General features: G+C 53.3%; 1 protein-coding gene across 1 annotated transcript in view; it reads left to right on the top strand.

The window, feature by feature from the left end:
* LOC139257918 (branched-chain alpha-ketoacid dehydrogenase kinase-like) overlaps positions 1 to 15,977 on the top strand; it is a 77,050-nt gene extending 61,073 nt beyond the window's left edge. The window contains exons 10-11 of the mRNA XM_070874665.1: positions 3,436 to 3,597; positions 15,779 to 15,977. Coding sequence (XP_070730766.1) covers positions 3,436 to 3,597; positions 15,779 to 15,923 — 307 coding nt within the window. The 3' untranslated portion in view covers positions 15,924 to 15,977. The remainder of the gene's footprint in view (positions 1 to 3,435; positions 3,598 to 15,778) is intronic.
* The last annotated feature ends 6,149 nt before the right edge of the window (positions 15,978 to 22,126 follow it).

Raw genomic sequence — 22,126 nt, forward strand, 5'->3', positions numbered from 1 at the left:
AATCCAGCTCCCTCACACTGTCACTCAGTAACCCCACTCCCCCAGCACCCTGTGTTACTGACTGTATCTGTACTGATGTTAATCCAGCTCCCTCACACTGTCACTCAGTAACCCCTCTCCCCCAGCGCCTTGTGTTACTGACTGTATCAGTACTGATGTTAATCCAGCTCCATCACACTGTCACTCAGTAACCCCTCTCCCCCAGCGCCCTGTGTTACTGACTGTATCTCTACTGATGTTAATCTCCCTCACACTGTCACTCAGTAACCCCTCTCCCCCAGCGCCCTGTGTCACTGACTGTATCTGTACTGATGTTAATCCAGCTCCCTCACACTGTCACTCAGTAACCCCTCTCCCCCAGCGCCCTGTGTTACTGACTGTATCTGTACTGATGTTAATCCAGCTCCCTCACACTGTCACTCAGTAACCCCTCTCCCCCAGCGTCCTGTGTTACTGACTGTATCTGTACTGATGTTAATCCAGCTCCCTCACACTGTCACTCAGTAACCCCTCTCCCCCAGCGCCCTGTGTTACTGACTGTATCTGTACTGATGTTAATGCAGCTCCCTCACACTGTCACTCAGTAACCCCTCTCCCCCAGCACCCTGTGTTACTGACTGTATCTCTACTGATGTTAATCCAGCTCCCTCACACTGTCACTCAGTAACCCCTCTCCCCCAGCACCCTGTGTTACTGACTGTATCTGTACTGATGTTAATCCAGCTCCCTCACACTGTCACTCAGTAACCCCTCTCCCCCAGCGCCCTGTGTTACTGACTGTATCTGTACTGATGTTAATCTCACTCACACTGTCACTCAGTAACCCCTCTCCCCCAGCGTCCTGTGTTACTGACTGTATCTACACTGATGTTAATCCAGCTCCCTCTCACTGTCATTCAGTAACCCCTCTCCCCCAGCACCCTGTGTTACTGACTGTATCTGTACTGATGTTAATCCAGCTCCCTCACACTGTCACTCAGTAACCCCTCTCCCCCAGCACCCTGTGTTACTGACTGTATCTGTACTGATGTTAATCCAGCTCCCTCACACTGTCACTCAGTAACCCCTCTCCCCCAGCACCCTGTGTTACTGACTGTATCTACACTGATGTTAATCCAGCTCCCTCACACTGTCACTCAGTAACCCCTCTCCCCCAGCACCCTGTGTTACTGACTGTATCTGTACTGATGTTAATCCAGCTCCCTCACACTGTCACTCAGTAACCCCTCTCCCCCAGCACCCTGTGTTACTGACTGTATCTGTACTGATGTTAATCCAGCTCCCTCACACTGTCACTCAGTAACCCCTCTCCCCCAGCACCCTGTGTTACTGACTGTATCTGTACTGATGTTAATCCAGCTCCCTCTCACTGTCACTCAGTAACCCCTCTCCCCCAGCGCCCGGTGTTACTGACTGTATAGCTACAGAAAATAAGAATAAGACTTGCATTTATGTTGTGCCTCAAGCACTTTACAGTCACTGAAGTACTTTTGAAATGCAGTCACTGTTGTAATCAGTGTTCCCTCCAATTTTTTTTTCGGTGCATGGCCCTTTAATGGGCTCTGTAACCCGTTCAAACTCCCCCCGTCACCCAGCTCCCTGCGCGGTAAGCAACTAGCCAACAGCAAGCTCCCACAAACAGCAATGTGGTAATGACCAGGTAATCTGTCTTTTAGTGATGTTGTTTGAGGGATAAATATTGGGCCCAAGACACCAATAGTGCCGCAGGATCTTTTAGTCCACCCGAGAGGGCACACAGGGCTTTGGTTTAATGTCTCGTCCGAAACACAGCACCCTCAGTACTGCCCCTCCGACAGTGCGGCACTCCCTCAGTACTGCCCCTCCGACAGTGCAACACTCCCTCAGTACTGCCCCTCCGACAGTGCAGCACTCCCTCAGTCCTGCCCCTCCGACAGTGCAACACTCCCTCAGTACTGCCCCTCCGACAGTGCGGCACTCCCTCAGTACTGTCCCTCCGACAGTGCGGCGCTCCCTCGGCACTGTCCCTCCGACAGTGCGGCTCTCCCTCAGTACTGCCCCTCCGACAGTGCGGCGCTCCCTCAGTACTGCCCCTCCGACAGTGCAGCACTCCCTCAGTCCTGCCCCTCCGACAGTGCAGCACTCCCTCAGTCCTGCCCCTCCGACAGTGCAACACTCCCTCAGTCCTGCCCCTCCGACAGTGCAGCACTCCCTCAGTCCTGCCCCTCCGACAGTGCAACACTCCCTCAGTACTGCCCCTCCGACAGTGCAACACTCCCTCAGTACTGCCCCTCCGACAGTGCAGCACTCCCTCAGTCCTGCCCCTCCGACAGTGCAACACTCCCTCAGTACTGCCCCTCCGACAGTGCGGCGCTCCCTCAGCACTGCTCCTCCGACAGTGAGGCACTCCCTCAGTGCTGCCCCTCCGACAGTGCGGCGCTCCCTCAGCACTGCCCCTCCGACAGTGCGGCGCTCTCTCAGCACTGCCCCTCCGACAGTGCGGCGCTCCCTCAGCACTGCCCCTCCGACAGTGCGGCGCTCCCTCAGCACTGCCCCTCCGACAGTGAGGCGCTCCCTCAGTGCTGCCCCTCCGACAGTGAGGCGCTCCCTCAGTGCTGCCCCTCCGACAGTGAGGCGCTCCCTCAGTACTGCCCCTCCGACAGTGCAGCACTCCCTCAGTCCTGCCCCTCCGACAGTGCAACACTCCCTCAGTCCTGCCCCTCCGACAGTGCAGCACTCCCTCAGTCCTGCCCCTCCGACAGTGCAACACTCCCTCAGTACTGCCCCTCCGACAGTGCAACACTCCCTCAGTACTGCCCCTCCGACAGTGCAGCACTCCCTCAGTCCTGCCCCTCCGACAGTGCAACACTCCCTCAGTACTGCCCCTCCGACAGTGCGGCGCTCCCTCAGCACTGCTCCTCCGACAGTGAGGCACTCCCTCAGTGCTGCCCCTCCGACAGTGCGGCGCTCCCTCAGCACTGCCCCTCCGACAGTGCGGCGCTCTCTCAGCACTGCCCCTCCGACAGTGCGGCGCTCCCTCAGCACTGCCCCTCCGACAGTGAGGCGCTCCCTCAGTGCTGCCCCTCCGACAGTGAGGCGCTCCCTCAGTGCTGCCCCTCCGACAGTGAGGCGCTCCCTCGGCACTGGCAACTCGGGAGTGTCGGTCTGGATGATGGAGCGTGAGGCTCTGGAGTGGGTGGGGCTTGACCCATGACCTCCTGATTCGGAATGCTGAGATACGGTAGCACTCGAATGGCCCATCACGAGGGGTAGATGAGCAGTCTTTGTGGAGGGCTTGTCTCCCTGGGCTCTGGATCTCGCTTCAGCAGGTCGCCCGGCCACACACTGCCAAGTTGGCTGGAAGCTCTGTTGTTTTGATCGGTCAGGTAGCGAGCGGTCCCTTTAACAGTCCTGTTTTCACCCCTCCCCCAATATCTCGACATATCTCGATGACAGGATTTCAGACCGAGGAGGAGGTATTCCCCACAAGAGCCTGGAGAAAGTCATGCATTACCACTACACCACAGCAGAAACCAGCACTCAGGAACTGCCAAACAACACCATCCTGGGGAACATGGTGGATATGGTGAACAGTGGGCAGTCCAGCCCCATGCACGGGTACGTGAGCGCGTGTGTATGGGTATATGTGTGTACGCACAGCGGGTTCCATCGCTCTCCATTGTACACAATCCCAATGGACCCAACCCTTTCCCATTCACTCCCACTCTGCACAATCCCAATGGACCCAAACCCTTTCCCATTCACTCCCATTGAACACAATCCCAATGGACCCAAACCCCTTCCCATTCACTCCCACTCTACACAATCCCAATGGACCCAAACCCCTTCCCATTCACTCCCCCTCTACACAATCCCAATGGACCCAAACCCCTTCCCATTCACTCCCACTGTACACAATCCCAATGGACCCAAACCCTTTCCCATTCACTCCCACTCTACACAATCCCAATGGACCCAAACCCCTTCCCATTCACTCCCACTGTACACAATCCCAATGGACCCAAACCCCTTCCCATTCACTCCCATTGTACACAATCCCAATGGACCCAAACCCCTTCCCATTCACTCCCCCTCTACACAATCCCAATGGACCCAAACCCCTTCCCATTCACTCCCACTGTACACAATCCCAATGGACCTAAACCCCTTCCCATTCACTCCCCCTCTACACAATCCCAATGGACCAAAACCTTTCCCATTCACTCCCACTCGACACAATCCCAATGGACCCAACCCTTTCCCATTCACTCCCATTGAACACAATCCCAATGGACCCAACCCTTTCCCATTCACTCCCACTGTACACAATCCCAATGGACCCAAACCCCTTCCCATTCACACCCATTGTACACAATCCCAATGGACCCAAACCCCTTCCCATTCACTCCCACTGTACACTATCCCAATGGACCCAACCCCTTCCCATTCACTCCCACTGTACACAATCCCAATGGACCCAAACCCCTTCCCATTCACTCCCATTGTACACAATCCCAATGGACCCAAACCCCTTCCCATTCACTCCCACTGTACACAATCCCAATAGACCCAACACCTTCCCATTCACTCCCACTGTACACAATCCCAATGGACCCAACCCCTTCCCATTCACTCCCACTGTACACAATCCCAATGGACCTAAACACCTTCCCATTCACTCCCATTGTACCCAATCCCAATGGAACCAAACCCCTTCCCATTCACTCCCATTGTACACAATCCCAATGGACCCAAACCCCTTCCCATTCGCTCCCACTCTACACAATCCCAATGGACCCAACCCCTTCCCATTCACTCCCACTCGACACAATCCCAATGGACCCACCCCCTTCCCATTCACTCCCATTGTACACAATCCCAATGGACCCAACCCTTTCCCATTCACTCCCACTCTACACAATTCCAATGGACCCAACCCTTTCCCATTCACTCCCACTCTACACAATTCCAATGGACCCAACCCTTTCCCATTCACTCCCATTGAACACAATCCCAATGGACCCAAACCCCTTCCCATTCACTCCCACTCTACACAATCCCAATGGACCCAACCCTTTCCCATTCACTCCCACTCTGCACAATCCCAATGGACCCAAACCCCTTCCCATTCACTCCCACTCTGCACAATCCCAATGGACCCAAACCCCTTTCCATTCACTCCCACTGTACACAATCCCAATGGACCCAAACCCCTTCCCATTCACTCCCCCTCTACACAATCCCAATGGACCCAAACCCCTTCCCATTCACTCCCACTGTACACAATCCCAATGGACCCAACCCTTTCCCATTCACTCCCACTCTACACAATCCCAATGGACCCAAACCCCTTCCCATTCACTCCCACTGTACACAATCCCAATGGACCCAAACCCCTTCCCATTCACTCCCACTCGACACAATCCCAATGGACCCACCCCCTTCCCATTCACTCCCATTGTACACAATCCCAATGGACCCAACCCTTTCCCATTCACTCCCACTCTACACAATTCCAATGGACCCAAACCCCTTCCCATTCACTCCCACTCTACACAATCCCAATGGACCCAACCCTTTCCCATTCACTCCCACTCTGCACAATCCCAATGGACCCAAACCCCTTCCCATTCACTCCCATTGTACACAATCCCAATGGACCCAAACCCCTTCCCATTCACTCCCACTCTACACAATCTCAATGGACCCAAACCCCTTCCCATTCACTCCCATTGTACACAATCCCAATGGACCCAAACCCCTTCCCATTCACTCCCACTCTACACAATCCCAATGGACCCAACCCTTTCCCATTCACTCCCATTGAACACAATCCCAATGGACCCAAACCCCTTCCCATTCACTCCCACTCTACACAATCCCAATGGACCCAAACCCCTTCCCATTCACTCCCCCTCTACACAATCCCAATGGACCCAAACCCCTTCCCATTCACTCCCACTGTACACAATCCCAATGGACCCAAACCCTTTCCCATTCACTCCCACTCTACACAATCCCAATGGACCCAAACCCCTTCCCATTCACTCCCACTGTACACAATCCCAATGGACCCAAACCCCTTCCCATTCACTCCCATTGTACACAATCCCAATGGACCCAAACCCCTTCCCATTCACTCCCCCTCTACACAATCCCAATGGACCCAAACCCCTTCCCATTCACTCCCACTGTACACAATCCCAATGGACCTAAACCCCTTCCCATTCACTCCCCCTCTACACAATCCCAATGGACCAAAACCTTTCCCATTCACTCCCACTCGACACAATCCCAATGGACCCAACCCTTTCCCATTCACTCCCATTGAACACAATCCCAATGGACCCAACCCTTTCCCATTCACTCCCACTGTACACAATCCCAATGGACCCAAACCCCTTCCCATTCACACCCATTGTACACAATCCCAATGGACCCAAACCCCTTCCCATTCACTCCCACTGTACACTATCCCAATGGACCCAACCCCTTCCCATTCACTCCCACTGTACACAATCCCAATGGACCCAAACCCCTTCCCATTCACTCCCATTGTACACAATCCCAATGGACCCAAACCCCTTCCCATTCACTCCCACTGTACACAATCCCAATAGACCCAACACCTTCCCATTCACTCCCACTGTACACAATCCCAATGGACCCAACCCCTTCCCATTCACTCCCACTGTACACAATCCCAATGGACCTAAACACCTTCCCATTCACTCCCATTGTACCCAATCCCAATGGAACCAAACCCCTTCCCATTCACTCCCATTGTACACAATCCCAATGGACCCAAACCCCTTCCCATTCGCTCCCACTCTACACAATCCCAATGGACCCAACCCCTTCCCATTCACTCCCACTCGACACAATCCCAATGGACCCACCCCCTTCCCATTCACTCCCATTGTACACAATCCCAATGGACCCAACCCTTTCCCATTCACTCCCACTCTACACAATTCCAATGGACCCAACCCTTTCCCATTCACTCCCACTCTACACAATTCCAATGGACCCAACCCTTTCCCATTCACTCCCATTGAACACAATCCCAATGGACCCAAACCCCTTCCCATTCACTCCCACTCTACACAATCCCAATGGACCCAACCCTTTCCCATTCACTCCCACTCTGCACAATCCCAATGGACCCAAACCCCTTCCCATTCACTCCCACTCTGCACAATCCCAATGGACCCAAACCCCTTTCCATTCACTCCCACTCTACACAATCCCAATGGACCCAAACCCCTTCCCATTCACTCCCCCTCTACACAATCCCAATGGACCCAAACCCCTTCCCATTCACTCCCACTGTACACAATCCCAATGGACCCAACCCTTTCCCATTCACTCCCACTCTACACAATCCCAATGGACCCAAACCCCTTCCCATTCACTCCCACTGTACACAATCCCAATGGACCCAAACCCCTTCCCATTCACTCCCACTCGACACAATCCCAATGGACCCACCCCCTTCCCATTCACTCCCATTGTACACAATCCCAATGGACCCAACCCTTTCCCATTCACTCCCACTCTACACAATTCCAATGGACCCAAACCCCTTCCCATTCACTCCCACTCTACACAATCCCAATGGACCCAACCCTTTCCCATTCACTCCCACTCTGCACAATCCCAATGGACCCAAACCCCTTCCCATTCACTCCCATTGTACACAATCCCAATGGACCCAAACCCCTTCCCATTCACTCCCACTCTACACAATCTCAATGGACCCAAACCCCTTCCCATTCACTCCCATTGTACACAATCCCAATGGACCCAAACCCCTTCCCATTCACTCCCACTCTACACAATCCCAATGGACCCAACCCTTTCCCATTCACTCCCATTGAACACAATCCCAATGGACCCAAACCCCTTCCCATTCACTCCCACTCTACACAATCCCAATGGACCCAAACCCCTTCCCATTCACTCCCACTGTACACAATCCCAATGGACCCAAACCCTTTCCCATTCACTCCCACTCTACACAATCCCAATGGACCCAAACCCCTTCCCATTCACTCCCACTGTACACAATCCCAATGGACCCAAACCCCTTCCCATTCACTCCCATTGTACACAATCCCAATGGACCCAAACCCCTTCCCATTCACTCCCCCTCTACACAATCCCAATGGACCCAAACCCCTTCCCATTCACTCCCACTGTACACAATCCCAATGGACCTAAACCCCTTCCCATTCACTCCCCCTCTACACAATCCCAATGGACCAAAACCTTTCCCATTCACTCCCACTCGACACAATCCCAATGGACCCAACCCTTTCCCATTCACTCCCATTGAACACAATCCCAATGGACCCAACCCTTTCCCATTCACTCCCACTGTACACAATCCCAATGGACCCAAACCCCTTCCCATTCACACCCATTGTACACAATCCCAATGGACCCAAACCCCTTCCCATTCACTCCCACTGTACACTATCCCAATGGACCCAACCCCTTCCCATTCACTCCCACTGTACACAATCCCAATGGACCCAAACCCCTTCCCATTCACTCCCATTGTACACAATCCCAATGGACCCAAACCCCTTCCCATTCACTCCCACTGTACACAATCCCAATAGACCCAACACCTTCCCATTCACTCCCACTGTACACAATCCCAATGGACCCAACCCCTTCCCATTCACTCCCACTGTACACAATCCCAATGGACCTAAACACCTTCCCATTCACTCCCATTGTACCCAATCCCAATGGAACCAAACCCCTTCCCATTCACTCCCATTGTACACAATCCCAATGGACCCAAACCCCTTCCCATTCGCTCCCACTCTACACAATCCCAATGGACCCAACCCCTTCCCATTCACTCCCACTCGACACAATCCCAATGGACCCACCCCCTTCCCATTCACTCCCATTGTACACAATCCCAATGGACCCAACCCTTTCCCATTCACTCCCACTCTACACAATTCCAATGGACCCAACCCTTTCCCATTCACTCCCACTCTACACAATTCCAATGGACCCAACCCTTTCCCATTCACTCCCATTGAACACAATCCCAATGGACCCAAACCCCTTCCCATTCACTCCCACTCTACACAATCCCAATGGACCCAACCCTTTCCCATTCACTCCCACTCTGCACAATCCCAATGGACCCAAACCCCTTCCCATTCACTCCCACTCTGCACAATCCCAATGGACCCAAACCCCTTCCCATTCACTCCCACTGTACACAATCCCAATGGACCCAAACCCCTTCCCATTCACTCCCCCTCTACACAATCCCAATGGACCCAAACCCCTTCCCATTCACTCCCACTGTACACAATCCCAATGGACCCAACCCTTTCCCATTCACTCCCACTCTACACAATCCCAATGGACCCAAACCCCTTCCCATTCACTCCCACTGTACACAATCCCAATGGACCCAAACCCCTTCCCATTCACTCCCACTCGACACAATCCCAATGGACCCACCCCCTTCCCATTCACTCCCGTTGTACACAATCCCAATGGACCCAACCCTTTCCCATTCACTCCCACTCTACACAATTCCAATGGACCCAAACCCCTTCCCATTCACTCCCACTCTACACAATCCCAATGGACCCAACCCTTTCCCATTCACTCCCACTCTGCACAATCCCAATGGACCCAAACCCCTTCCCATTCACTCCCATTGTACACAATCCCAATGGACCCAAACCCCTTCCCATTCACTCCCACTCTACACAATCTCAATGGACCCAAACCCCTTCCCATTCACTCCCATTGTACACAATCCCAATGGACCCAAACCCCTTCCCATTCACTCCCACTCTACACAATCCCAATGGACCCAACCCTTTCCCATTCACTCCCATTGAACACAATCCCAATGGACCCAAACCCCTTCCCATTCACTCCCACTCTACACAATCCCAATGGACCCAAACCCCTTCCCATTCACTCCCCCTCTACACAATCCCAATGGACCCAAACCCCTTCCCATTCACTCCCACTGTACACAATCCCAATGGACCCAAACCCTTTCCCATTCACTCCCACTCTACACAATCCCAATGGACCCAAACCCCTTCCCATTCACTCCCACTGTACACAATCCCAATGGACCCAAACCCCTTCCCATTCACTCCCATTGTACACAATCCCAATGGACCCAAACCCCTTCCCATTCACTCCCCCTCTACACAATCCCAATGGACCCAAACCCCTTCCCATTCACTCCCACTGTACACAATCCCAATGGACCTAAACCCCTTCCCATTCACTCCCCCTCTACACAATCCCAATGGACCAAAACCTTTCCCATTCACTCCCACTCGACACAATCCCAATGGACCCAACCCTTTCCCATTCACTCCCATTGAACACAATCCCAATGGACCCAACCCCTTCCCATTCACTCCCACTGTACACAATCCCAATGGACCTAAACACTTTCCCATTCACTCCCATTGTACCCAATCCCAATGGAACCAAACCCCTTCCCATTCACTCCCATTGTACACAATCCCAATGGACCCAAACCCCTTCCCATTCGCTCCCACTCTACACAATCCCAATGGACCCAACCCCTTCCCATTCACTCCCACTCGACACAATCCCAATGGACCCACCCCCTTCCCATTCACTCCCATTGTACACAATCCCAATGGACCCAACCCTTTCCCATTCACTCCCACTCTACACAATTCCAATGGACCCAACCCTTTCCCATTCACTCCCACTCTACACAATTCCAATGGACCCAACCCTTTCCCATTCACTCCCATTGAACACAATCCCAATGGACCCAAACCCCTTCCCATTCACTCCCACTCTACACAATCCCAATGGACCCAACCCTTTCCCATTCACTCCCACTCTGCACAATCCCAATGGACCCAAACCCCTTCCCATTCACTCCCACTCTGCACAATCCCAATGGACCCAAACCCCTTTCCATTCACTCCCACTGTACACAATCCCAATGGACCCAAACCCCTTCCCATTCACTCCCCCTCTACACAATCCCAATGGACCCAAACCCCTTCCCATTCACTCCCACTGTACACAATCCCAATGGACCCAACCCTTTCCCATTCACTCCCACTCTACACAATCCCAATGGACCCAAACCCCTTCCCATTCACTCCCACTGTACACAATCCCAATGGACCCAAACCCCTTCCCATTCACTCCCACTCGACACAATCCCAATGGACCCACCCCCTTCCCATTCACTCCCATTGTACACAATCCCAATGGACCCAACCCTTTCCCATTCACTCCCACTCTACACAATTCCAATGGACCCAAACCCCTTCCCATTCACTCCCACTCTACACAATCCCAATGGACCCAACCCTTTCCCATTCACTCCCACTCTGCACAATCCCAATGGACCCAAACCCCTTCCCATTCACTCCCATTGTACACAATCCCAATGGACCCAAACCCCTTCCCATTCACTCCCACTCTACACAATCTCAATGGACCCAAACCCCTTCCCATTCACTCCCATTGTACACAATCCCAATGGACCCAAACCCCTTCCCATTCACTCCCACTCTACACAATCCCAATGGACCCAACCCTTTCCCATTCACTCCCATTGAACACAATCCCAATGGACCCAAACCCCTTCCCATTCACTCCCACTCTACACAATCCCAATGGACCCAAACCCCTTCCCATTCACTCCCCCTCTACACAATCCCAATGGACCCAAACCCCTTCCCATTCACTCCCACTGTACACAATCCCAATGGACCCAAACCCTTTCCCATTCACTCCCACTCTACACAATCCCAATGGACCCAAACCCCTTCCCATTCACTCCCACTGTACACAATCCCAATGGACCCAAACCCCTTCCCATTCACTCCCATTGTACACAATCCCAATGGACCCAAACCCCTTCCCATTCACTCCCCCTCTACACAATCCCAATGGACCCAAACCCCTTCCCATTCACTCCCACTGTACACAATCCCAATGGACCTAAACCCCTTCCCATTCACTCCCCCTCTACACAATCCCAATGGACCAAAACCTTTCCCATTCACTCCCACTCGACACAATCCCAATGGACCCAACCCTTTCCCATTCACTCCCATTGAACACAATCCCAATGGACCCAACCCTTTCCCATTCACTCCCACTGTACACAATCCCAATGGACCCAAACCCCTTCCCATTCACACCCATTGTACACAATCCCAATGGACCCAAACCCCTTCCCATTCACTCCCACTGTACACTATCCCAATGGACCCAACCCCTTCCCATTCACTCCCACTGTACACAATCCCAATGGACCCAAACCCCTTCCCATTCACTCCCATTGTACACAATCCCAATGGACCCAAACCCCTTCCCATTCACTCCCACTGTACACAATCCCAATAGACCCAACACCTTCCCATTCACTCCCACTGTACACAATCCCAATGGACCCAACCCCTTCCCATTCACTCCCACTGTACACAATCCCAATGGACCTAAACACCTTCCCATTCACTCCCATTGTACCCAATCCCAATGGAACCAAACCCCTTCCCATTCACTCCCATTGTACACAATCCCAATGGACCCAAACCCCTTCCCATTCGCTCCCACTCTACACAATCCCAATGGACCCAACCCCTTCCCATTCACTCCCACTCGACACAATCCCAATGGACCCACCCCCTTCCCATTCACTCCCATTGTACACAATCCCAATGGACCCAACCCTTTCCCATTCACTCCCACTCTACACAATTCCAATGGACCCAACCCTTTCCCATTCACTCCCACTCTACACAATTCCAATGGACCCAACCCTTTCCCATTCACTCCCATTGAACACAATCCCAATGGACCCAAACCCCTTCCCATTCACTCCCACTCTACACAATCCCAATGGACCCAACCCTTTCCCATTCACTCCCACTCTGCACAATCCCAATGGACCCAAACCCCTTCCCATTCACTCCCACTCTGCACAATCCCAATGGACCCAAACCCCTTTCCATTCACTCCCACTGTACACAATCCCAATGGACCCAAACCCCTTCCCATTCACTCCCCCTCTACACAATCCCAATGGACCCAAACCCCTTCCCATTCACTCCCACTGTACACAATCCCAATGGACCCAACCCTTTCCCATTCACTCCCACTCTACACAATCCCAATGGACCCAAACCCCTTCCCATTCACTCCCACTGTACACAATCCCAATGGACCCAAACCCCTTCCCATTCACTCCCACTCGACACAATCCCAATGGACCCACCCCCTTCCCATTCACTCCCATTGTACACAATCCCAATGGACCCAACCCTTTCCCATTCACTCCCACTCTACACAATTCCAATGGACCCAAACCCCTTCCCATTCACTCCCACTCTACACAATCCCAATGGACCCAACCCTTTCCCATTCACTCCCACTCTGCACAATCCCAATGGACCCAAACCCCTTCCCATTCACTCCCATTGTACACAATCCCAATGGACCCAAACCCCTTCCCATTCACTCCCACTCTACACAATCTCAATGGACCCAAACCCCTTCCCATTCACTCCCATTGTACACAATCCCAATGGACCCAAACCCCTTCCCATTCACTCCCACTCTACACAATCCCAATGGACCCAACCCTTTCCCATTCACTCCCATTGAACACAATCCCAATGGACCCAAACCCCTTCCCATTCACTCCCACTCTACACAATCCCAATGGACCCAAACCCCTTCCCATTCACTCCCCCTCTACACAATCCCAATGGACCCAAACCCCTTCCCATTCACTCCCACTGTACACAATCCCAATGGACCCAAACCCTTTCCCATTCACTCCCACTCTACACAATCCCAATGGACCCAAACCCCTTCCCATTCACTCCCACTGTACACAATCCCAATGGACCCAAACCCCTTCCCATTCACTCCCACTCGACACAATCCCAATGGACCCACCCCCTTCCCATTCACTCCCATTGTACACAATCCCAATGGACCCAACCCTTTCCCATTCACTCCCACTCTACACAATTCCAATGGACCCAACCCTTTCCCATTCACTCCCACTCTGCACAATCCCAATGGACCCAAACCCCTTCCCATTCACTCCCACTCTGCACAATCCCAATGGACCCAAACCCCTTTCCATTCACTCCCACTCTACACAATCCCAATGGACCCAAACCCCTTCCCATTCACTCCCATTGTACACAATCTCAATGGACCCAAACCCCTTCCCATTCACTCCCATTGTACACAATCCCAATGGACCCAAACCCCTTCCCATTCACTCCCATTGTACACAATCCCAATGGACCCAAACCCCTTCCCATTCACTCCCCCTCTACACAATCCCAATGGACCCAAATCCCTTCCCATTCACTCCCCCTCTGCACAATTCCAATGGACCCAAACCCCTTCCCATTCACTCCCATTGTACACAATCCCAATGGACCCAACCCCTTCCCATTCACTCCCACTCGACACAATCCCAATGGACCCACCCCCTTCCCATTCACTCCCATTGTACACAATCCCAATGGACCCAACCCTTTCCCATTCACTCCCATTGAACACAATCCCAATGGACCCAAACCCCTTCCCATTCACTCCCACTCAGCACAATCCCAATGGACCCAAACCCCTTTCCATTCACTCCCACTGTACACAATCCCAATGGACCCAAACCCCTTCCCATTCACTCCCCCTCTACACAATCCCAATGGACCCAAACCCCTTCCCATTCACTCCCACTGTACACAATCCCAATGGACCCAAACCCTTTCCCATTCACTCCCACTCTACACAATCCCAATGGACCCAAACCCCTTCCCATTCACTCCCACTGTACACAATCCCAATGGACCCAAACCCCTTCCCATTCACTCCCACTCGACACAATCCCAATGGACCCACCCCCTTCCCATTCACTCCCATTGTACACAATCCCAATGGACCCAACCCTTTCCCATTCACTCCCACTCTACACAATTCCAATGGACCCAACCCTTTCCCATTCACTCCCACTCTGCACAATCCCAATGGACCCAAACCCCTTCCCATTCACTCCCACTCTGCACAATCCCAATGGACCCAAACCCCTTTCCATTCACTCCCACTCTACACAATCCCAATGGACCCAAACCCCTTCCCATTCACTCCCATTATACACAATCTCAATGGACCCAAACCCCTTCCCATTCACTCCCATTGTACACAATCCGAATGGACCCAAACCCCTTCCCATTCACTCCCATTGTACACAATCCCAATGGACCCAAACCCCTTCCCATTCACTCCCCCTCTACACAATCCCAATGGACCCAAACCCCTTCCCATTCACTCCCCCTCTACACAATCCCAATGGACCCAAACCCCTTCCCATTCACTCCCATTGTACACAATCCCAATGGACCAAAACCTTTCCCATTCACTCCCACTCTACACAATCCCAATGGACCCAACCCCTTCCCATTCACTCCCACTGCACACAATCCCAATGGACCCAACCCCTTCCCATTCACTCCCACTCTCCACAATCCCAATGGACCCAACCCCTTCCCATTCAATTCGACCGTGGCAGATCTGTACATGGGAACACGAGGAGGCCCTTCAGCCCCTCGAACCTGTTCCGCCAAATCAGTGGCCAACCAGTATCTCCGCTCCAACTCCCCCCCGCCTTGGTTGCATGAACCCTTTTACTACCCCCTTGCCGAAAAAGAGAAATGGTCTCATACAGTCTGACGCCTCCTTTTCCGCGTGTTCTTTTTTTCCGGCCCCCTAGCTTCGGATTTGGACTGCCCACCTCCCGTGCCTACGCCGAGTACCTCAGTGGCTCCCTCGTGGTCCAGTCGCTCCAGGGGATCGGCACCGACGTGTACCTGCGGTTGAGGCACATCGACGGCAAGGAAGAGAGCTTCCGCATTTGATGGGATCGGCCTGATGCCGTGAGGCCTGCGGAGTACCGAAGCGGGAGGGTGGGGGGGGGGGCGGGGGGGCGGGAGGGGGAATCCTAAGTGAAGAACATAAAACGTGCGGGAAGATTGAGAGAGCGAGTTTCCTGCGTAGTCAGACGGCCGTGGTGTCAACTTGTGTGGCGGTTGATGTCGTCTGTCGAATTTGTTTTTTTTTTTGTTTTGTTTTCGAGTGAAGCGGCCTACCAATTCGGGCTTTGTCCATCCGGCGGCCATTTTAAATTTCAAGACCGTTCTCCCCCCCCCCCCCCCCCCTCCAACGAATACAACTTCAAGTTCTCTCTCATTTCCAGACCATTCCACTCCAACCGACGCCCATCGCTAACCTGCCGGCCATTTCGAAGTTTAGGAACCATTTCACTCCCAACTAACACACCCTCAAGATGGCGGCCATTTAGAAATTTCCAGACCATTTCACTCCAACTAACACACCCTCAAGATGGCGGCCATTTAGAAATTTCCAGACCATTTCACTCCAACTAACACACCGTGAAGTTGCCGGCCATTTAGAAATTTCCAGACCATTTCACTCCAACTAACACGCCCTCAAGATGGTGGCCATTTAGAAATTTCCAGACCATTCCCCTCCAACTAACACACCGTGAAGTTGCCGGCCATTTAGAAATTTCCAGACCATTTCACTCCAACTAACACGCCCTCAAGATGGCGGCCATTTAGAAATTTCCAGACCATTTCACTCCAACTAACACGCCCTCAAGATGGCGGCCATTTAGAAATTTCCAGACCATTCCCCTCCAACTAACACACCGTGAAGTTGCCGGCCATTTAGAAATTTCCAGACCATTTCACTCCAACTAACACACCCTCAAGATGGCGGCCATTTAGAAATTTCCAGAGCATTCCCCTCCAACTAACACACCGTGAAGTTGGCGGCCATTTAGAAATTTCCAGACCATTTCACTCCAACTAACACACCCTCAAGTTGGCGGCCATTGAGACATTTCCAGACCATTTCACTCCAACTAACACACCGTGAAGTTGGCGGCCATTGAGAAATTTCCAGACCATTCCCCTCCAACTAACACACCGTGAAGTTGGCGGCCATTGAGAAATTTCCAGACCGTTCCCCTCCAACTAACGCAGCGTCCAGTTGCCGGCTATTTAGAGAATTCCAGGCCATTCCCCTCCAATTAACGCAGGGCCAAGCCGTCGGCCATGTTGGAAATTTCCGAGCAAGAGGTCACCAATCTGGCGGCCATTTTGATGCCTCCCTGCTGCCCGCCCCCTTCCCCCCTCCCCTGCCCCGCCAGCCTATTGCTCTGCCCGCGAGAAATCTGGTCCACGGCGAAAGCCATTTTGGTTTATGGGTTATTCCACCATTTGGCCGTGGGGAACATTTGCGGGAATCTCTCGCTCTCTCCCTCTCGAGCATGTCACAATAACCTGTTAATCTTTATTTCTCTTTAAATGTTTCCTGCTTGCAAGCAACCTCGTGCCTGTGGAGATTTTCCAGAGTTTTTGTTTTTTGTTTTGTGTGGTGGATGGGCGGGGGCAAGAGGGAACGTCTCTCTTTCTGCGGCTGGTGGAGCCAACGGGCGTTGGCACAAGGGGTGGGTGTGGTTACGGTTACGGGCATGCCCCTTTAAGGCTTAGCCACGGTGCACTCCCACCTTAACACGCGGGGGGGGGCCCGCACGCCCCTTTAAGGGAACACGCCACTCAGGCAGAAGCTTCACGGAGCGCGGGAGTCTCTTAAAGGGGAACACGCCCGTTCCTTAAAGGGGTATGGCCTAGATTTTTAGCTGGATTTTTCCACAGTGACACACCCCCAGCATTCATGTTCAGCCTCTCCTGCCAGGGTCCCGTGGCCCGAATATCACTGCACGGGGCAGTTGGAACAGCTTGACATCTTAACCTCGCTGCCCCCATCACACCGCCCCCCCCGCTCCAAAAGACTTGCTTATCCTTCCATACCATCAGATTCTCACTGCAAATCAGAAATTTCTATTCCACAGGGACATATCCCAACACACATGATAATACTCATTAAATGAACGTCTGAAAAGCAGCTTTTTTTTTTCCCCCCCCCGGTTTCCTTTCCTCTCCTCGTTATAAGTAAAGGCAAGGCTGACAAAGGAATTCTGTGGCAGTACTGAGGGAGCGCCGTACTGTCGGAGTGGCAGTACTGAGGGAGTGCCGCACTGTCGGAGGGGCAGTACTGAGGGAGCCCCGCACTGTCGGAGGGGCAGTACTGAGGGAGTGCCGCACTGTCGGAGGGGCAGTACTGAGGGAGTGCTGTACTGTCGGAGGGGGCAGTACTGAGGGAGTGCCGCACTGTCGGAGGGGCAGTACTGAGGGAGCGCCGCACTGTCGGAGGGGCAGTACTGAGGGAGCGCCGCACTGTAGGAGGGGCAGTACTGAGGGAGTGTCGCACTGTCGGAGGGGCAGTACTGAGGGAGTGCCGCACTGTCGGAGGGGCAGTACTGAGGGAGCTCCGCACTGTCGGAGGGGCAGTACTGAGTGAGCGCTGCATGTCGGATGGACAGTTCTGAGTGAGCGCCGCACTGTCGGAGGGGCAGTACCGAGGGAGCGCCGCACTGTCAAAGAATGGCGGTACTGAGGGAGCGCTGCACTGTGGGAGGGGCAGTACTGAGGGAGCGCTTTACTGCACTGTCGGGGGGGTAGTGCTGAGGGAGCGCCGCACTGTCGGAGGGGCAGTACTGAGGGAGCGCTTTACTGCACTGTCGGAGGGGCAGTACTGAGGGAGTACCGCACTGTCGGAGGGGTAGTACTGAGGGAGCGCCGCACTGTCGGAGGGGCAGTACTGAGGGAGTCCTGCACTGTCGGAGGGGCAGTACTGAGGGAGTGCCACACTGTCGGAGGGGCAGTACTGAGGGAGTCCTGCACTGTGGGAGGGGCAGTACTGAGGGAATGCCGTGCTGTCGGAGGGGCAGTACTGAGGGAGTCCTGCACTGTCGGAGGGGCAGTACTGAGGGAGTGCCGCACTGTCGGAGGGGCAGTACTGAGGGAGTCCTGCACTGTCGGAGGGGCAGTACTGAGGGAGTGCCGCACTGTCGGAGGGGCAGTACTGAGGGAGTGCTGCACTGTCGGAGGGGCAGTACTGAGGGAGTCCTGCACTGTGGGAGGGGCAGTACTGAGGGAGTGCCGCACTGTCGGAGGGGCAGTACTGAGGGAGTCCTGCACTGTGGGAGGGGCAGTACTGAGGGAGCACTGCAGTTTAAGAGGGGCTCACTCTGGCCCAATGAACCTTAAAGGTTTTATGGCGGTATCACCTTCATCTGAGAAGATGTTATGGCCAGATTATCTGGGAAACGACCTGTGCCCAAATGCTCGGGTGGTGGGTTGAACCAACAGAGAACCTGTTAGCTGAAGGCCTTATTCCAGCGTTCAGTTTAGCGGCTGACCTCCATTTTGTGTGGTCCGCTTTCAAGGTCCTCCACCATTTTAGGTTCATTTCAGTGCATTTGCCTCAGAAACTTCCCCGGCAATTTCTTGATCACGTTTTCTGCACTCAACCTGCTGCCGAAGAGCAGATCGCACTTCAGCCCAGATTACAGACTCTAGGTGTTTTGCGTGGTGACTCGAACCCACAACCTTTCCGACTGGAGGTGAGTGCGATCCAACTGAGCCATGGGAGCCGGTGAGTGGGATTAGACTGGGTGGGATATTAAAGGGTACGGGGAGTGAGGCCGAGAGTGTGATTAGACTGGGTGGGATATTGAAGGGTACGGGGAATGAGGGGAGAGTGGGATTAGACTGGGTGGGATATTGAAGGGTACGGGGAATGAGGAGAGAGTGGGATTAGACTGGGTGGGATATTAAAGGGTATGTGGAGTGAGGGGAGAGTGGGATTAGACTGGGTGGGATATTAAAGGGTATGGGGAGTGAGGGGGAGAGTAGGATTAGACTGGGTGGGATATTAAAGGGTGAGGGGGAGAGTGGGATTAGACTGGGTGGGATATTAAACGGTACGGGGAGAGTGGGATTAGACTGGGTGGGATATTAAAGGGTATGGGGAGTGAGGGGGAGAGTGGGATTAGACTGGGTGGGATATTAAAGGGTATGGGGAGTGAGGGGGAGAATGGGATTAGACTGGGTGGGATATTAAAGGGTGAGGGGAGAGTGGGATTAGACTGGTGGGATATTAAAGGGTATGGGGAGTGAGGAGAGAGTGGGATTAGACTGGGTGGGATATTAAAGGGTATGGGGAGTGAGGGGGAGAGTGGGATTCGACTGGGTGGGATATTAAAGGGTACAGGGAGTGAGGGGGAGAGTAGGATTAGACTGGGTGGGATATTAAAGGGTGAGGGGGAGAGTGGGATTAGACTGGGTGGGATATTAAACGGTACGGGGAGTGAGGGGGAGAGTGGGATTAGACTGGGTGGGATATTAAAGGGTATGGGGAGTGAGAGCGAGAGTGGGATTAGACTGGGTGGGATATTAAAGGGTATGGGGAGTGAGGGGGAGAATGGGATTAGACTGGGTGGGATATTAAAGGGTGAGGGGAGAGTGGGATTAGACTGGTGGGATATTAAAGGGTATGGGGAGTGAGGAGAGAGTGGGATTAGACTGGGTGGGATATTAATTGTACGGGGAGTGAGGGGAGAGTGGGATTAGACTGGGTGGGATATTAAAGGGTATGAGGAGTGAGGGGAGAGTGGGATTAGACTGGGTGGGATATTAAAGGTTACGGGGAGTGAGGGGGAGAGTGGGATTAGACTGGGTGGGATATTAAAGGGTACAGGGAGTGAGGGGGAGAGTGGGATTCGACTGGGTGGGATATTAAAGGGTACGGGGAGTGAGGGGGAGAGTGGGATTAGACTGGGTGGGATATTAAAGGATGAGGGGGAGAGTGGGATTAGACTGGGTGGGATATTAAAGGGTAAGGGGAGTGAGGGGGAGAGTGGGATTAGACTGGGTGGGATATTAAAGGGTATGGGGAGTGAGGGGGAGAGTGGGATTAGACTGGGTGGGATATTAAAAGGTACGGAGAGTGGGATTAGACTGGGTGGGATATTAAAGGGTACAGGGCGTGAGGGGGAGAGTGGGATTAGACTGGGTGGGATATTAAAGGGTACGGGGAGTGAGGAGGAGAGTGGGATTAGACTGAGTGGGATATTAAAGGGTATGGGGAGAGTGGGATTAGACTGGGTGGGATATTAAAGGGTACGGGGAGTGAGGGGGAGAGTGGGATTAGACTGAGTGGGATATTAAAGGGTACGGGGAGAGTGGGATTAGACTGGGTGGGATATTAAAGGGTACGGGGTGTGAGAGGGAGAGTGGGATTAGACTGGGTGGGGTATTAAAGGGAATGGGGAGTGAGGGGGCTAGTGGGATTAGACTGGGTGGGATATTGAACACATGAACATGAGAACTTGTAGTGGGGGAAAAGTCAGATGTGTGACGACAAGAAGTGAGGTTTTGTAAACAGGATGATCGTGCAAAGAGAAGATTTGCAATCAAGTATTAATGGGGAATCGGTATCTCTATCCCTCAATTCCTTTTCACCAGAAACGCACCTAATTGTCTATTGATGCTATTCATATTGTACGCTTGTTAAATAATTCCCCAAAATTATATTTCCCCGTTGGTTGAAAAAGTTCCACCCCACTCCGACTTTCTATCTTGATCTTTTTTTTATTCGTTGATGGGATCTGGGCGTCTCTGGCAAGGCGCAGCATTTATTGCCCATCCTTCGTCGCCCCTTGAGAAGGTGGTGGTGAGCCCCCTTCTTGAACCGCTGCAGTCCGTGTGGTGAAGGTGCTCCCACAGTGCTGTTAGGGAGGGAGTTCCAGGATTGTGACCCAGCGACGATGAAGGAACGGCCGATATATCTCCAAGTGGGGATGGTGTGTGACTGGGAGGGGAACGTGGAGGTGGTGGTGTTCCCATGGACCTGCTGCCCTTGACCTTCTGGGCGGTAGAGGTCGCGGGTTTGGGAGGTGCTGCCGGAGAAGCCTTGGCCAGTTGCCGCGGTGCATCTTGTGGATGGACCACACTGCAGCCAGGGGGCGCCGGTGGTGGGGGGAGTGAGTGTTGAAGGTGGTGGGTAGCGTGTCGATCGAGCGGGGATGCTTTGTCCTGGATGGTGTCGAGCTTCTCGAGTGTTGTTGGAGCTGCAACTCATCCAGGCAAGTGGGGAGTGTTCCCTCACACTCCTGACTTGTGCCTTGTAG

The sequence above is a fragment of the Pristiophorus japonicus genome, unplaced genomic scaffold (assembly GCF_044704955.1).
Source record: "Pristiophorus japonicus isolate sPriJap1 unplaced genomic scaffold, sPriJap1.hap1 HAP1_SCAFFOLD_929, whole genome shotgun sequence".
Lineage (NCBI taxonomy): Eukaryota > Metazoa > Chordata > Chondrichthyes > Pristiophoridae > Pristiophorus > Pristiophorus japonicus.